We start from the raw sequence: 18,302 nt of genomic DNA on the forward strand, positions 1-18,302 counted from the left end.
GTTTACAGGTTTTTGTTTTTTCACTGTTAAATGTCCTTTGTTTAATGAAGTTAAATCAAGTGTACACTGCAAAATTCCTAATTTACAACGTCTTAAACATGTCTTCAGTGTAAAACATGGCATTTTATTTACCAACACCTTCATTTGGCACTTATTATATTATAATATATGTAACTACAGTTGTAGGTTATCATTACTGCTAATAATACTTATAGGTGCTTACGAATCACATGTTTCATTAGAAATAGTATCATCTAATCAGTTAATGAATGTAGCTAATGAGGAAATAAGTGTGGAAATAAATTATTACAACATATATTTATTTCCAAATACATTTTTTATCCCCCCCCCCCCCCCCCCCTTATTTACTATCCATTTTGGCAGGATCAGTCCTCCCGTTATTATGCAGATAGTAAAATGCAAACTTCTGAGCGCAAATTAAATTAGAGACACCTAGTTTTTGTGATGAACTTTTTATCGTTTTTAGAATTTTTAGGGAACTTCTGTTCTTTTTGGCTTGTTAAGCACTTTGGTCAGCTTTTATGCTGTTGTAAAGTGCTACATAAATAAAGTTGACTTGACTTGACTAATAGATCATATTAGATTTGAACACGCTGCATTATCTTCACACACATTTGCGGTTTTCTAAAGTCAAAATAAACATCTAAAACTGATTTCATAGACTGAATAAATGACATAAGCAACTGATTTTAGCCTTTTTTTCACGAGAGGATATTAAGCAAGATGACATTTGTAGAACATTATTGTGTTTAATGGTTAAAAGAAAAAAAATGGACTAGAATATAAAGACATTTACTTGCAATACATACATAAACAAAGCACCTTTGTGGGCATATGCAAGACATATTAGGTTTTGCTTTTATAAATCAGCAAAGCAGGCAAAAAACAATCAAGCACAAAAATGATCAGATATGAGACCTAACTCTGTTTTGTAAACTCGTGAACTTAGACACAACACAGTTATCATGCATATTTACGTGTTAGAACATTTAGATGTTTTTTTTTTAAAGTGGCTTTCTTTTTGAACAAGTGAGCACCCTTGAAAGCCAAAAATAGACACATTTATCATTAAAAATACCAAAAACCAAACATTTGTGGCAGGTGGATCTGCTTTCTCCAAACAGATATAGCACAAATAAATAGTGAATCATAAATGGCCTCAAATATGTTTTTATCTCTTTTGCTAGAGTCCAAATAAAATCCTTCCTGGCACATTATGTGAGATGTTGCACAACATATGTCCTCAAAAATGTTTTATTAGGTCTTATTTTCACATGTTTGAGCCTCGCTGACAGAAAACATGCTCAGTTTGCATCCTCACACATCATTAGCCCTCACTGATTATTTTATATTAAAACACGACTCCTCATTCAAAACTCTATTCAGCCTTATTTAACCCTCCGACCTTTCAAAACACATTTTTATAATTTTAAATAAATCATACCAACTTACTGACCTAACTCCACAAAACAAAACAGCATTATAAACAGATTAAAATCATTCTAAATTAGTGGTAGCAATCAGAGAAAAGGACTTATTTGACACAACTTCCTTCATTTCCATTTACTCCCAATATGATGCTACACAGATCTGATGTTAAACCCTCTTTCTGCCACCACATCTCATTCAAAGAGCCCAAAAAGGGTATAGTAAAGCAGGCTGGGTGGATATGCTCATAAATTGCTACTCATCCAAGTGCTGTGCATCTACAACATAATAGTCTTATTACTCATCTCTCTTTTTACATCCACCTGTATACACTTAAATGCGGTGCAGTGAGCTGTCTGAGCATCAGCCAGTAAAAGGTACGAGGACTTGGATTGCTGTCAGCATCAGTCTCTCAACAGGAGATAGTCTTTGATGGTTTCTGGTAGAGGGAGCTCACTCACAGCAGTGGGGAGGAACTGCACGCCGAGGCTCTGCCGTATGGCACAGCGCGCCAGAGAGCGTAGCGTTGGAGCCTGAGTCACTATGTTTGTCAGCCTCGCTAGAAGCTGGGGATCTTTACTTAGCTCTTTTGGGAGGGTGCCATCAGCTCGTCGGATCTCAAATCTCCCGGCGGCCCGGCACAGCAGATCCAAGCACTCCTCCTCCTGTTCAGTCCCCAGACCCCGGGCCAGCAGGGCCACCAGTCGGGATATAGGGGTCTGACCCTTTAGGTTGGTCACATGGACCTGCGCGCCATATTCTAACAGGACTTTGACACTCTCCAGGTTGCCCTTCATGGCTGCCCAGCTCAGAGGCGTGTCACTGTTGTAGTCCCGTGCATTGGGACAGGCGCCGCTCTCCAGCAGGGCCCTCACACACTCTGGGTTGTCTTTGAAGGCAGCCCAGTGAAGTGGAGTGTCCTTGTTTCCATCCAGGGCATTCGGCTGGGCCCCATACTCCAACAGCAGCTCCACGCAGCTCTCATCCTTTTCTGCAGCATAGTGCAGAGCCGTGCGGTTATAACCATCCAAAGCATTCACCTGATGAAGAAGTAAAATATACTGAGTGCTCCTGTTTCCATGGGGTTTTGCAATAAGAATTACTGTTCAGTTTGTCATCATCAAACCTATTAAATAAAAATATCAAAACCATCTAGAGAATTTTAAAATTGAGCAAAAACTTTGTGACACAATGAAGAACTACAAACAGCTTACTTCTGCGCCCTTCTCCAGCAGCAGCTCCACACAGTCAGCATCAGCAACCATACAGGCACAGTGCAGCGGTTTGAGTGTGCCGTGCATCCGGTTCACGTCTGCCCCCTTAGGAACAACAAAGAAAAGCATGAGTCCTGCAGATCAGATCAGCTCTAATCCCTTCAAGTGTGATGAAGTAACGCACCTTGCGAATAAGATCCTCCACGTTGTCATGTGGAAATGAGCGGATGGCAGCGATGGTGCGGATGAGTCGCTCAGACAAAGAGTATTTACTTTGAATGCTCTGCATGATGTACCACATAGTAGAGCTCATGTGTAACAGAGGACCATGGCACCCAGGCTGGGGTGACACTGCAGCACGCTGAGGCGACGTGTTCAAAAGGACAGAGTTAGACACGGGATCAGAGAACATGATGAGAAAAACATAATGGAAATTTCAATAATAACAAATGAACAACGATCCTCGAAGGAGCAAAACAAATCTATATGACATGATGAAAGCCAAGTTTGAACAATATTTCAGAAAACGTTTGCAAAATTGCAAGAAGGGAAAAGCAAGCATATTTTGTGAAATGTAGATTATTTTTTTAATCTGTAAAGGATTTTTTCTGTCCAATGCTGCTGCTGCTTTGCAGAAGAGCCCACTAATGATACATAATGTGTTTATGCATAGCAACTTTGAATTTGATTTAAGTTTATAAAGTTGGCCATTTAATGGAAAAATGTGCAAAAAAAACATCCAGTCATTGAATATTATAGCTAGGTTTTGATTTAAATCGTTTTTCGAGAACACCATGTTCCCCAAGTATCACATACTGTATTAGCTGATGTTGCTATCACTGGAGTCAAGTAGCAGACTGAAAAGAAATAACCTTACAAGCCGACTCATTACACGACTAAGTGAATGCTTAAATGTTTACACACAAATATTAGGAATCGCATAATCTAAAAAATAAGTATCAAACTCAAATTTTGGAGAAAAAAATGCTAAATCAAACTAGATCTTTGTAGCATTCGGCTAGCTAGCCGCTAGCTAACGTGGATTCAAAACAAGACGATCGGCATCTGCAAGCGTCAAAATCAAATGACACTCCTTTCAAACAGCCATGAGCAACATTTTAAATGTTCCTTGCGTGAGAAATCACTGAAATATTAATGCTTGTAGAGGAAACGTACCGTTTAATGTCCACGGTTTGAAGAGCTAGCAGGTTGAACAGCTCGATTTGACATAAACACGAAACGTAAGCGCAGCCACGCCTTCATGTCAAAAGTGTCACCAAAGCGACTGAGCTGGTGTTTTCTGGCCCCACCGACAACAGTATGGTACATTTATAATCACACGGTGTTTAACCTGCTAAAATAACACAAAATAATAAATCCTCAGTACTTCTGAATGGTACCGTGCATTTACTGTACATCTGGAAAGTGTTTCTCATGTTCTGCCTCTTTATTCTGCAGTATATTTTTCCAAAAATAGGTGATTAATTTCCCGTTCTCTCTCACTCTATAAAGTCAAAATGCAAACTTATTAAAATAATAGACTTACTTTTACAGAAGTATTTAAACCCCAGAACAAATTTATTGACATACAAAATAAATAAAAATGAAATGAAAACAAACCCCCTCTGCTGCGTTAATCACCCTAACATGATGGACCCCATTATTGTCTTATGGCAAACTGGTTTCAGACTAGTGGTCAGACTAGTTCAAAGACCCAGATCAGGGGTCTTCAACCTTTTTTATCCAAGGCTGCTGATTTATGATCTGGAATGAGGACTATAACCAGAATACCTCTCCTGGGAAACAAGTCTGCCCTTGTTGAACCAGCACCTAGAGCTGCTTCCTGGGGCTGGTGGTCCCGACAGAAAAAGCTACCTCCACACAGGCCACTCACCTGTAGGGTAAAGGGTCAAGGCCGGTGCGGGGATGCATGGACATAATTTGCAAGTGTTGGAGCAAATGCAGTTATTGTAACAAAAATAATAAAAATTCTTACTTAAACATCAGGCGTTAACATCTAAAAAGTCCTAAATTCTGGAAGAATTATATTGGACTAACATGTTGCTGCTTTAATGTACTGAGTTTGGATGTCGTGTTGGAACGAGGAGGAACCCTGGGTCCTTTGAGTCAGATGGATCCTCACAGACCAAATTCTGATCGTGTGAAAACGGAGTTTTAGAAATTTCCCACACTGGATTCTAAAAATTAAAATCTCGCCAGCATCCAGTCTCTGTAACTACAACCTCTGCTCTTTAGCGCCATCTGGTAGTGAGACAAACTGGACAAACTATTACAGCCTGTGTTTTAAACTAACTTACATCAAGAAAATGCAGCCTGCAAGTAGACCATGTTCAAAATATTATTTATTCAGATTTGTGTGTCATGTTTGAAGAGGGCCTCTGTCACAAACAGTTTGAGCAATCAGCAAATAATCAAACAGTAAAGACACTGTATATGTATAATGTAAATAAAACTGAGCACATGCTTAAGAAATGTGACGCCGGAAAGCCAAATCAAAATAATTTATTTTTGGTGACATGTCATACAGTTCTAAGATTGTGTCTTGAACACTCTTGTTGATCCATTACTACATTTCCTGTTGCCACCCCGGCCCAAATGAACAGAAAATAACCCAAAACAAAAATGCAGAAGGGGGAGGGGCTATTTTTGTATACATTTGCAAGCTGATCAGCATCAACCATACACTTCTAAAATTATTTCAGATTACTCAGGAATACGATTCTTTTTGTAATTAAAAAAAAGTTAGTGCATTTATTTAATGATACTAAATCACTAGCTGCTCATACACAATGTAGAAATAAAATAGCCCCAGTGATTGGATCCTCGTTTACTGCATTATCAAACCCAAAGTAAATGCATCAAGTGTTTTTCTCTCAGCCAACATTCTCAATCAGTGCATACATGTCATATGCGTGATTTTATTTTGCCAATGCCATTTCACACAACTTTGGGGAAACCAGCCTACCAAGATTGGGAGGAAAGCGTTGCGCATTAGAATTAAAATAAATAGGCTTTAAAAAGCAATACATACAGTGAGTCAAACTTTAAATTCTAAGTCAACCAGTTTTTTTCTTTGAAAATTAAAAAAAAAAAAAAAAACATCAAAGTCACCCTACATCACAAAAACAATCTGATGGATATCTGCAGTCTCGTCATTTTAGAACTAAACAATCACATCCTCCCATTTCTAGTGAAGGGTTATTACGTTATAGCATAGGCAACTAAACCTCTACAGTTTCTCAAAAATCCAGTTTCACTGAGTCAAAACGTTCCCCAAACACTAAATTATTTAGCATCAATAAAAATTAAAACCTTATCCTAGAACTATGATCGCAGGCAGCTGGCACATAGGAGAAATCCACTTGGCTGCCAGATATCATGAAGCTAGCCTCCTTACCTAACAGCACACCTCAAGTCTATTTTTTTCTCTTTTTCTCTCTGAAATGACGTCTCCGTTATTCAGATACAAGCGTAACCTGGATATCCTGTGAAGATGTAGAAAAGCCAAACCTCACCCAGAACCCCGAACAGTCGAACCTCAGCATCCACGTATGACTCCACCTCTGGAGGAAGCGTTCCCAGACTAGCCAAACATGTAAACAGAGAACCTGACTGATTATCAACAAAGTTCTGAATCTATTCAGTGGGTCGACCCCTCCTCCCTTAAACGAAAACACAAATAAAACATGAAAAACTTTGGACCAGGCTATAGCAGGTTTGCCGGTTTCGGCTTCAAAACAAAACCACACAGATGAGCGCGGCGTGCGTCGGCAGCTTCTGATGTCCAATCGCAAATCAGAATCAAAAACACTTTCATTAATGTACATTAGAAGACCACACTGCCCGTTTCCCAGGACAATGATTCAGAATCTCTGCTGTAAAAATCAAAACGATCCGTTCCATTAGAACCGCTGCAACGGCACATCGGAGCACTTCAATCATTTTGCTCAACAATCGACACAAACACGGATCAGTCAAGCCTCCACTCGCAAACCTAAGCACACAAGAACGGAACAAAACTCATGTCTCTCTGGTGTTAGTGATATCTTTGTATATGTACATGACATATATGCATTTTCTTCTTGTCTTAGTGCATATTGTTCTTGCAGACCAACAACTAGTTTTTTTTTTATTTAAATTAAAAAAAAAAATAAGGTAGAGGGCCATTTATGTGGCCCAGCATCCCACCTTCCCTAGCAGAGCAGAAATGAACGACCTCCAGGAAAATCACTTTTTTTTTCTTTTCAGATTGCTCATCAAGTCCTCCTGACGTCGCTTTGCCCTTTAGGTCCTGGATGTCTCGGTCCTTTTAAGAGCTTTTCTTTGGACAAGTCCCAGGAGGGAAGGTGGCTACCATAATGTTGTTGCTTTTATCTTATTCATTTTTATATAATTATATATATATCCACGTATATATATTCATACATCTTTCTCTATTCAGATTCAGTTTTTACTTTGGCGATGCGGGGGGGATGTTCTGCTCTTTGCCGGTGTGCCTGTAGCCTCCCTGAGGGGAGCTGCGTCTGTTTGGGGGCGGGCGCCGCTGCTCCCGAAACTTGAGCCCCCCCGTGCCTCTGGGGCCTTTGCTGCGGTGGTAACATTGAGAGTCACGTTCACGTGGCGGCCGGCTTTCCTTGCATTCCCACCCCCCCTCCCTGTCGTGACCTCGCTCTTGCTTGTCTCCGGGGCTGCTGCTGCTGGAGCCCGGATCATCGGCCTTGTTCACTCCCAGCTCGCGGAGCGGCTGGCCCGACGCCGTGCTAGTGGAGGCAGGGGTGGGGGCCACGGGTGGAGGGTCCTTGGGTGGCCGTTGGCACACTTCAGCGTAGCTGAGTTTACGGGGCTCCTGAAACAAGATGGAAGTGGGGGGAAAATGAATTATTAGATTAATTTTGTTGTTTAGCCTTTGATCAACCTCAGTCTAGATGCTCATTGGAGCATCGTCAGGAGGACTGTGTTCACCTGTGCGGGAGAGTTGCTAGTGACTGTAGCGGGGGCAGGTGTACTAGAAGTCCCCGGTGTGGAGACAGTGGAGGACTGAGGCTTGGAGCTAACAGGCTGGGTGGTGGAGGGAGCGACAGTGGTTTGAACTGGAGTTGGAGCCGAGCGTGGAGGTGCTTTAGAGGCCGGGGGTTCGGCCCGCTCAGTCCTCTTCTCCTGATGAGCGATTCTGTCGGAAGAAAATATTTTAGATTTAAAACGAGAATTTCAGTCATAGAAAAATACTTCATGATGTGACTAATGGGTGTGTCGTACCGGGAGGGCAGATGTCCGAGTGGTTGAGTAACAGGTTTCACGGCAGTCAAGACAGGACTCGGGACAGCCGTGGTCTCCCCTGTGACTGGACCTGAACTCACAATGGCGTCTTTATTGGTGTGTTCAGTCTAGAAAACAAATCGAACCCGCACGGGTTACGCCTCTGAACATCAGCAATCAGGTCAAGTCGTTTTAACAATACTAAGAATTTGCACCTTGTACAAACCGCGTACAACATCTGACATTCGGTTTTCAAGCACTGGCTCGCCTTGCGTGCTGACCACGCAACCAGGAAGTGGAGGAAAATTGGTGGCAGCCAGGTCAAACTTGGGGGGAGAAACCTTCACCTCGGCTAACGGAGCAGGCCTCTGCAGGAGAAAACGCAAATGAGGCCAACATGGAAGCACGAGCTCCTGCAAAGCTTTATTTTGTGTTGGGAAACTTCACATACTGTGATCCTCTCGTCCTCTCGCCTCCTCCGTGTCCCTCTGTACGTCGTGCTCCGTCTGAAACGCACAAATATAACCACTTTACTACAAGCATTCTGGAAGCTCGTCACAGAAGCTGAAACCAGGGGTACCTTCCACGTCCAGCCATGCCTCCATCGTCACTGGGATCCAAACACGAGGATGAGGAGGAGAGCTGTGAGAAAGCTGAAGCCAGGTCATTGGCAGTCTGGTTGGTGGGGGTGACGGTGGCCACGACAACAGGAGGCTGTGGGCTGCGAAGTCCAGTCAGACTCTCCAATGGGACCGGGGTTAAAGGCGCTGGACAAACCTCGCTTGTCCTCACCTGGGGCTTCACGTGGTTTCTAAAGCAGGAGGAGCAAAAACCAAAATAATTCAGGTAAAAGGCTCAGGACTGGAAACCAGTGCTTCAAAAAAATAAACAGAAGCAACAACAGGAGCCACACAGCGATTTAATCATGATGGTAAAACGCCAAATAATTAATGAATGCCTTAGCTCGACACCTTTTACTAGAAAACAGAAATGTTTTAAGAATTTATTTAAACAAAGAGTAATACTCTTAAAATTTCCCACTGTTATTTATAGATTAGATCTTTATTATAAAATTGTAACAGAACAGTTTTAATCATCTTACAACAGCGCTCATATATTATATATATATATATATATATATATATATATACATACATACAAATAAACATGCAATAGACTGGGGAAGAATCAAGCCAAACTTTATTTTGGGATGAACCACTTGCTGCAGCATGCTGCCGGGCCTTACAGCTGCATGCTGCACCCAATCATAAACCGACTAAACCAGAGGCGATGACACCAAGGTAAGAACTGACGAGATGTTGCAAGCTGATATTTTGCCGAAACATCTGTCAGAAAATTTTCTAAATACTGATTTCGACCCTCAGATCTCATAATCTTAACGCTCATCAGGATGGGAGTGCAGAACCGGACTTTGGAAAGAAAGAAGAGACAGAAAAGACTGAAGAAAGAGAGAGAGAGAGAACCAAAGCCGGTCCTTTCCTCCCGTTTTCCCTCTATGCGCATCATGATCTCATCATCGGGTCCCACTTGTTTCTTTTTCAACTTCTTTTTCTTAAAATAACTAAATCCAATCAGCTGTGAACCACCAGCTCCCCCATTGTTGCACACACCATCACATGGATTAAGCTGTAGCGATGAGAGCAGCAACAAAAGCACAACAGAACAAAAATGGTGGTTAGGCAAGATGGAGGATAACAGTTAATGTGAAGAATGCGAAGATGATGTGTTTGGAGCACCAAATCCAAATAAAACTGATGAATTAATCTAGAATGCTCGTTAAAAACATCCTCAGAGACTCTGACAGGAAGAGGGCGTGGCCTCTGATACGGTGCATGGTGAGCGATGAAGCTGGTTACAGTAGAACAATGGTACCTGAAGGCATTTATTACATTCTTTCTTGAATAGAGAGGGACACTGTGGGGACAATAAGAAGAGCAGGTCCCTGGTGAGGTTACATTATCTTTACACGACACAGATGGTCAGACTTTACATGCAAACAGTGGCACCAGTGGTGAACAATACATCCCATCGTGTTTATGAAGACAGCAGGCTCAGATTCCAGTTACAGCTTCAATAATAAAAAGGCGGCAGGAATCAGATGTGCTTACCGGCTCCTGTTGAACGAGCGAGTTAGATTCAGAGTGGCGGAGTTGGTTTTGTAGTGTCCAGCAGAGCCGAATCCATTCACAAAGCTGCTGTTGGGAAACGGCGCCTGCTCGGACACAAACAGCCAGCTTTTATAAACCCCGAATCAGTAATCATGTCCTCACGGAGACTCTTTAACTGCTGCAAGTTCTTCTTACACAATCCTAACCCAAATCACTAAGATCCCATAAATGCACGATGATTTCACAAAAAAGGTAAATGCTACAAGGTTTATTACTTATTTTACAGTTTATAAAACCTGACTGCAGATCAAAACAAATCCCCCAGCTGGGATGTCAAATGAAACAGCAGCAGCTGTTGCTTAAAGGAGGCAGAGTATCAGATTTGCTACAAAAAGTTGGTGAAAGTATTAAACAGGATTGTGTTAAAATGATTTCTTACCAGAGGAGTTTCAAAGTAGGGCGTAGGCGATGGCGTCCAGGTGGGAGGGATGAGGCCATAGACTGGGTACTGCTGCTGGGGGTAGACGTGCTGCATGTAGACTGGTGAGCTGTACTGGGACTGGTTCTGGGACTGCTGAGCATACAGGCTGCTGTCCATGCTACGGTAACCATTCTTTGCAAAAAATGTGTTGATGGCCTTTATCCTGGCCTGTTAGCAAAAAAAAAAAAAAAAAAAAATTAAAAAAGTAGATGATTACTGACCAAAAAACATCACAAAGGATATTTATATAAAAGGTTTTAATTTTAACTCACCATGATGGGTTTTCCCTGAAATGTTTTTACTTCCTCTCTCAAGTACTTGTAGGCCTGGAGAAGCAACAGGACTGAGTTATGTCACCCCTCATGCTCAAACCAACATAGAAGACCAGTGACCTTTGACCCACCATACCTGTTGGGCATCAGTGTCCGACTGGAATGTGATGTACCAGTTGTTGTTGTGGGCAAACTCCACGCTGATCACCTTTGGACAGTTGTCATTTTTGAACAGTGACTCGACTTCCTGTGAACCAAAGACAGCGAACCATCAGGTGAAGAGCGGCGCTGATGCGTCATTCTATAAGTGTGTGAAGATGATGGGCTTACCTCCACTGGTGTGGTTTCAGGGACTTCTCTCAAGATGATGATGCATCGCTTGTGATTGGGTCGCACCTTTTCCCCTTTCTCATCCACCTGTACCATAGGAGATGCTGGGGGGGGGGGGGGATTTATGCCTTTAATCACAATACGTATGTATAAATAAGTACCACACATTTTCCTTAACCTTTGACTTACATCTCAACACGTCCAGGATGAGGTCTATGTCCGTGGTGAGGACCTTAATGCCCTCCATGCTGGCTATAGTCCAAATAGGGACAAACTGATCGCTGTCCATCTGGGACATGAGGTACAAATCCTTGGAGAGGTTTTCTCTGAACCACATCACAACAAATCCACACTAGTTAGCCATGCTTTCATTCGTCAAACAGGTTGAAATCATCCAAACACTCAGAGTGTGCTTAACGCTCACCTGGAGAAATAAAACTCCAGCTCCTTCTTCAGAGACTCTCGTAGATTCTCAGAGGAGATTTGCTGTTCTTCAGTTTTGGAATCTACAGAGTAAAAAAATGAAAACGGCATCAGTAAAGAAACACGGTCAATGATCATATTGATACACTGAAATGTTGTGATATTTTGTGTTATGATACTGAATCGATATTTAAAAGCAGCAAATAGACGTTTTGAGAATTTACATGGTAACGTTTACCATATATTTTGTGTGTGGTGCAATTCAAACTTCGATGGCTAGGTGGCAGCAGTTTTTACAGACGTCATTCTGACTAAACAATTAAACCTCGCAACAACACTGGACGTGACATGGAAGTGTCTGACCTGAGTTATCTAATTAAACTCAGTCTTAAAATATCATCTGGCTTTCCGTATCGAATGATATCGCATCGTCTCCCTGTACTGTAAAACACACCCGCTAGTCAACGATATCTTTCAGGTTTTAAAATACTTTAATTGTCTAAGTAAAATTACCTGGTGATTTTAATTGACCAATGGCAAGATGAAGCGTTTGTAAACTAGAAAAAAAATCTAAAACTACAATCAGTTCACATCTAGTTTAGATAATTGCCAAAAGTTACGTTTTGTGATGAAGCTGCGATCTGAATTAGGGTTAGACCGATACATCAAGCTGATATTTACAGTTTTAGACTGATATTTGTTCTTAGTAAAGCTGATTTAAGGTCAGGCACATCTTTGGGACACCCCGAGCTGTTACAGAATTTTATTTAAAATGTATTTTTACTTTAACATCATCTGCATAATAAATACTCCAACTTTATTTAGTTGCCCGACTTGAACGCTGAGCAAAGTTAAGATTCAACAGTTAATTAAATTCATAGTTCAAACACTAATCCAGCTGCAAGAAATTTGGTGCATGATGTCATTAGTGACGTTTAGCATGAAAATAAAGTGGAAAATGCCTAGATATTGGCCATGGAAACTGGCAGTACATATCAGCCATCGGCCAATCATGTCTCCTGCATATCTGCATCTGCAAAAGAAAAACTAATATTGGTCAAACTCTAATCCGAATCACTAAATTACTGTAAGTCTATGAGACATAGCAGTTTGAAAGTTAGCTGTTCAGGTGGTTGTTTAGATACAATATATATATATACATATTTATCACAGGTTTAAGATTAAATATCAGGTCTTGGTTTTTACAGATTTGCAGATTTCTACTCAAAAGCAGCACATGAACTAAACTCTGGTTTGGGCAGATCTGACTGATGCTGGCAAAGGATTTTCAGATCATGTTATGTTACTCTCCCAGAATCCAGAGCTTTGCAGGAGTGGGCTGAAGCAGTTGTAAAGTTTGGATTATTCAAGCATCATTAATTAGGACACATGATTCTTTGTTGGTACTTTATGATGAATCATAAAAACAAGTACTGCCATCTCCTTCCCTCCTCGGTGAATGTACTCATATTGGTCTACCTAAGTGAAACATAGCTAGATAACTAGTAGGTAGAAATAACGGAAGCACATTTCTTACAGGACAGAGCTTCTGGTTTGTGTGCTTTTTTGTTTTTTTACATTCAGTGAAGATATTCTTCTGTTACATCTTGCTTTCACAGAAGAGTAACGCATCGGATTCCAACTAGAGGGCAAACCTCAAAAGCTTTAAAGCAAACACAGAGAAGTCAGTATTTTATCTCTCACGACTGTCTCAAGGGCTCATTTGTACTAGGAAAGTGGGGATTTGTCACATCATGTCATGGTCAAAGTTCCCCTCAGCTGAACTTTGACTTCTGCTTAAGAGCCAGCTTACACTTTGGGGAACAGCCCAGTAAAAATGAGTTATGAAGCAGCAGAGCCATCGTCTAATGACAACTGTCCAACGCCCTTTAATCACTCCTCGTGTGTAAATAGGAAGGTAAACACACTCAAGGTTCAACAAACAAAGGTGTACGAGTCTAACATGGGTATGTGTAGGTTCCTGGGGGCACATTAATAGAATAAGGTGAATTTGGCTCATCTATGAGTGACTCTTGTTTTATTATGATGGTCCCAAGCAGCAGCCAGTCTGGAGATGACGGCATGTGAGGTGACACGACTGACCTGAGCTCCCCGTCGTGGACTCAGCGGGAGAAAAGCCCGACTCTTGAGGATCCATTCCATTTACTGCTATCTCAGCTGTTGCTGTGGAGCTGCTGTCACCCAGGGCGCAGTATCCCACCGTGTACTGCTTGCACCCAGCTGACGAAGGCTCGGAGTAACCTGTCCAAAAAGGTTTAAAAGAAAAAAGTTTGATCAGAAAAAAGCAGCGAAAAGAGGTGTATGTGTTTGAATTGAGCACTAAAGTTCCCTAAGATTTTTTCTAAAAAGGAGGAACTTTGATTAAACTAGTTTGGAGTAAGGTTGGGCGATGGGATGAATGAATCGACCATCGGCAATGGGCTGAGCCGTTACGTTTTTTTTTTTTACAGGAGGCGATTTGTTTATGTATTTGTTTGTTATTGACAAATATTTTACACGTTATGCACAGAGAACATCGCGGAGGTAACAATCAAGAAAAGATCTCCATCAGCGCATCAGAGCCTTTTCTCACCTCCTCCACCTCTGGCTGCTGACAGTGCATGCGCAAGCAGCACGCTGAGGAGGGGTTTGGAGAGCGTCTGTGACGCACTCGACATCGTGCACTACAGCGCGGTGTCGAGTGGAAATCCTTCTATTTTTCAGAGTCTGAAAGACTTCTGGTCATTTCATTTGGAGAAATGTTTCCCGATTTAAAACTTTGGCTGAAGTAGAGCACGTCATTATTCAACACCTGCTTCAAGTGTGTCAGCAGAGCACGGATCCATCCAGAACATTATTTAAACAGCCATGAGTCTGAGGCAAAAGTCTAGAAGCTCATAACCTCTTCAGCAAGCTCCCTAGAGACATTTGATTGCACACAAACTGCAGGTGACCAGTTCAGGTTTAAGCGGCGCAGCAGGTGAAATGTTCCTAATTTAAGTGAAATTGTTTAATTGCATTGTTCGTGTTACTGGGGCATTCTGATCAGCTTGGTTGGACTAAATATTAATTAAAATTAATGGAAATTTAACAAATTATTATTCATAATTTAAAAAATAAAAGTGATGGGGATAAAAGGATCATGTGACTTCTGGCAGTGAGCTGCCTCCTCAGAGTACGTCCAAACGTAGCAGCGATTCATTCCATCCCCTACTTATAAAAGAAAGAACCCCAGAAGTTTTTGTTCAGAAAGAAACATTTTGCTTAAATAAAGTACCACAACAGTGGACACCACAGGGAAACAAAGGCGAGGCTTCTTTTTAACATTTTAACCGTGTTTAACACGGGCCGTTTGTAAGTCCCTCTACCAAACTACAAATACAAAATTAAACAAAACTAAATATATAAATTTCTCTTCCAGCAAACATATGTGCTGCACTTGTCTTGCACTTGGCTTCTTCTGTGTTAAATCAGTCCATGCGTCATGCACGAATAAATCATCCATCGTCTTTTTTTGGACTGAAGATTGGCGGTGGGAAAAATTATACAAATCGCCCAACCCTAGTTTGGAGCATCATAAAGTGTTTTAAAATCAGTCGAGTGTTGAATTCAGGGACACGTTAGTCACTCACCGTCCGAGGGAGGCCAATGTGGACTGCTGGGAACGGACTCGCTGGGGGCCACGGGGATCTCCTGCCACACCTTGGCATTTGGGTTCAAACCAGCACCCTTAGATGTGACCTTCAAAGGAAACAGTACACAATCTAGTGAGATCCTGCTTTAATATAGAGCAATGTTTTAAATTCAAGTTGTATAAAAAAGTGTGAGTAAAGTTGTCAAAGTCAGACACCATGAGGGCATCATTCTTTTGTTGGGTGTGACATGTCATGTGTTGTCCTAAGAGATGTTACCAGAGCACTGACCAAAATTATTTAGCAAAATTCATGGTTATTTTTGTGTCACCAGTGTGGCACAGATTTTTTTTCTTTTATTTATTTACTTCTAAACATCTGTGGTTCAGCATAAAAATAGATGCATGCTGTAGTTTTGTGTTAAAAAAAACTTTAGGAAAACGTAAAGCTTTTGAACATAAAATGTAAAAAAAAAATATGAATTGTGGATGTTGCTGCTATTAAGTGAAATACAGGCAGTAAAAAACGCACGTGTGTTATCACACAAGTGATTATTACATACAGGAAGCTCTAACTCTGACACAGCTGTGGGCAAACTGGTGTTTCACTCAGTGGGGAAAATTTATTTCTAAACATCTGTGGTTCAGCATAAAAATAGATGCATGCTGTAATTTTGTGTTAAAAAAACTTTAGGAAAACGTAAAGCTTTTGAACATAAAATGTAAAAGAAAATATCATGAATCGTGGATGTTGCTGCTATTAAATGAAATACAGGCAGTAAAAAACGCACGTGTGTTATCACACAAGTGATTATTACATACAGGAAGCTCTAACTGACAGCTGTGGGCAAACTGGTGTTTCACTCAGTGGGGAGAGAGTTTTCCCATTAATCTGACATTATCTGTCACTATTATGACATGTTCACATCACTTTCCACTTGCTAACAAATTCCGCAGCATATCTAGAAACATTCAGTCTGACAGACTTCTTGCAGTCAAAATGAGTGTAGCCAGCAGACCGGCCTCGGTGTAATTCAGAAATGCAAGGACGTTCAAGAGCTGTGCAACTTGACACATGATTTTTTTTCTTTGACAAAGCATGCTAGTGTGTCACAGGCCGAGGAGAACAGTGTCAGCTGACTGCGCTGCGCAGCACAGGCCAGGTACTAACGCATGTCACTGCGTCAAGCTAGGTTAGCTACCATCGCGATTAGCTCACACATAACATTACAGTGATTGAACATGTACCATTCAGCCCAGAATATTAACATGGCTTATAAATATGAGACAATAACCGAATAAGTGGGTTTCTCCTCTGAAGAGCGCTTACCGTCGGTCTACGGCTGCGTCGAAACTTAACTTAGAAGCTAATGATTACTCAGCAAACTACTTAGTAAGCGTGCTTGATGTGAAGGCTAAGCTAGCAGTGAAGCGTCGGCTAATGATCAGTCACTGCTTACATTTAGGTGCATGAACTGGCTAAAAATTAGGTGTGTAGTCGCTACACTGTCTTGTGCTAATTACGAAACTACTCGAAGAGTCCAAATCCAGCCGAATATTAGCAGTGTAACATTAGCTTACTTCTGGTTAATTTTAGCAGCTGTCTGATAAATATTACTCATCCAGCAGAAAGGGGGGTGTGCTGAGCGAATAGGTCTCTGGTGAGCATTAGTCGCTTAGCCAGCTAGCTACGTTGCTAATGGAGGCCTCACTCACCATGCCGCCTGAGCCTCCCTCGCTCCCCAGCGGAGCTTCGTCCTTCCCACCGCTCTTCGGTCCGGGATCAGCCTCCTCCTGCAGCAGCGGCGGCACTCCGCTCTGGTCTGAACTCATCAGCCGCTCCTGACTTCACCCCGTCGCGTTCTCCCGGACCCCACCTGCCACCACCTCCTCCTTTGACCCAAACACCGGCTGTGTTCAGCAGTCGGTCGGCTTGTCTCCTAGTAGCAGCGCACCTTCAGGTAGCACACTCACTTGTTAGCCAGCTAGCGACCTAGCGTGCTATGAATCAACGGAGCGCGCTAACGACAGCTAGCTCAATGAATGAAGCTCTCGCGCTAAGATACTAAAAATATAAGTGTCGCATATCAATCCCCGTTGGCGTATAATCAAATGTTACACCACACACCAGCTTCGCGAGACGCATTCCTAACCGGGCGACCGGAGCGGACATTGGGGACATGCACCTTATCCTCCGAGTAGGCACACAGTCCGCCGCCTGCCACCGCGCGTTCTCAGTGACCTTTGTAGCAACCATTTCCTCTTCCCTTTCCTGTAGTTTTCTATGTGTGACGTAAAGCGTTTTTGGAATGTCAAAAACGCCGCCATATTGGGGAGGAAAACTTGTCAAACTGATGCAAGACCTTAAGCGGATCTTTTGGGTTGACCTCGTTCATATATATATATATATATATATATATATATATATATATATATATATATATATATATATATATATATATATATATATATATACACACATTCACACACACACACACACAATCCACCACATACCTGCAGGGTGCAAGATGCTGACAGGGAAAGCATATGCAACGCCACAACCAGGTGGCTGTCATAGTGTACAGAAACGTCTGAGCAGGGTATTGACTGGAAGCCCCAAGGTCAAAGTGGGAAACATCCCCTGAGGTGGTAAAGAACAAGGGAGCCAATATCCTGTGGGAGGGTGAGAAGGGAATTTATATACAGGTCCTTCTCAAAAAATTAGCATATTGTGATAAAGTTAATTATTTTCTTTAATGTACTGATAAACATTAGACTTTCATATATATTAGATTCATTACACACAACTGAAGTAGTTCAAGCCTTTTATTGTTTCTAATATTGATGATTTTGGCATACAGATCATGAAAACCCAAAATTCCTATCTCAAAAAATTAGGATATTTCATCCAACCAATAAAAGAAATTTGTTTTTAATACAAAAAAGTCAACCTTCAAATAATTATGTTCAGTTATGCACTCAATACTTGGTCGGGAACCCTTTTGCAGAAATGACTGCTTCAATGCGGTGTGGCATGGAGGCTATCAGCCTGTGGCACTGCTGAGGTGTTATGGAGGTCCAGGATGCTTCGATAGT

The 18,302-nt window shown here is 41.7% G+C and overlaps 2 protein-coding genes across 3 annotated transcripts; both read right to left on the reverse strand.

Moving 5' to 3' along the window:
- Nucleotides 1-1,261: 1,261 nt before the first annotated feature.
- asb8 (ankyrin repeat and SOCS box containing 8) lies at nucleotides 1,262-3,966 on the reverse strand. The gene is made up of 4 exons (XM_015967784.3): nucleotides 3,840-3,966; nucleotides 2,848-3,024; nucleotides 2,664-2,768; nucleotides 1,262-2,489 (listed from the first exon to the last, which is right to left on the reverse strand). Exons 2-4 carry the CDS (start codon nucleotides 2,974-2,976, stop codon nucleotides 1,854-1,856), a joined length of 870 nt encoding a protein of 289 aa, XP_015823270.1. The 5' UTR covers nucleotides 2,977-3,024; nucleotides 3,840-3,966; the 3' UTR covers nucleotides 1,262-1,853.
- A 2,894-nt stretch (nucleotides 3,967-6,860) lies between these two features.
- larp4aa (La ribonucleoprotein 4Aa) lies at nucleotides 6,861-17,271 on the reverse strand. Of its 2 annotated transcripts, XM_015967781.3 has the most exons (17): nucleotides 16,923-17,271; nucleotides 15,208-15,316; nucleotides 13,679-13,837; nucleotides 11,577-11,658; nucleotides 11,342-11,478; nucleotides 11,153-11,256; nucleotides 10,959-11,069; nucleotides 10,823-10,876; nucleotides 10,509-10,718; nucleotides 10,070-10,173; nucleotides 9,834-9,875; nucleotides 8,521-8,751; nucleotides 8,392-8,446; nucleotides 8,156-8,308; nucleotides 7,941-8,068; nucleotides 7,647-7,854; nucleotides 6,861-7,530 (listed from the first exon to the last, which is right to left on the reverse strand). In XM_015967781.3, exons 1-17 carry the CDS (start codon nucleotides 17,037-17,039, stop codon nucleotides 7,135-7,137), a joined length of 2,400 nt encoding a protein of 799 aa, XP_015823267.3. In that variant the 5' UTR covers nucleotides 17,040-17,271; the 3' UTR covers nucleotides 6,861-7,134. The 2 variants fall into 2 exon arrangements, with proteins under 2 accessions (XP_015823267.3, XP_015823268.3); XM_015967782.3 differs by lacking the exon at nucleotides 9,834-9,875.
- Nucleotides 17,272-18,302: the final 1,031 nt, after the last annotated feature.

Source organism: Nothobranchius furzeri, chromosome 15 (assembly GCF_043380555.1).
Source record: "Nothobranchius furzeri strain GRZ-AD chromosome 15, NfurGRZ-RIMD1, whole genome shotgun sequence".
NCBI lineage: Eukaryota > Metazoa > Chordata > Actinopteri > Cyprinodontiformes > Nothobranchiidae > Nothobranchius > Nothobranchius furzeri.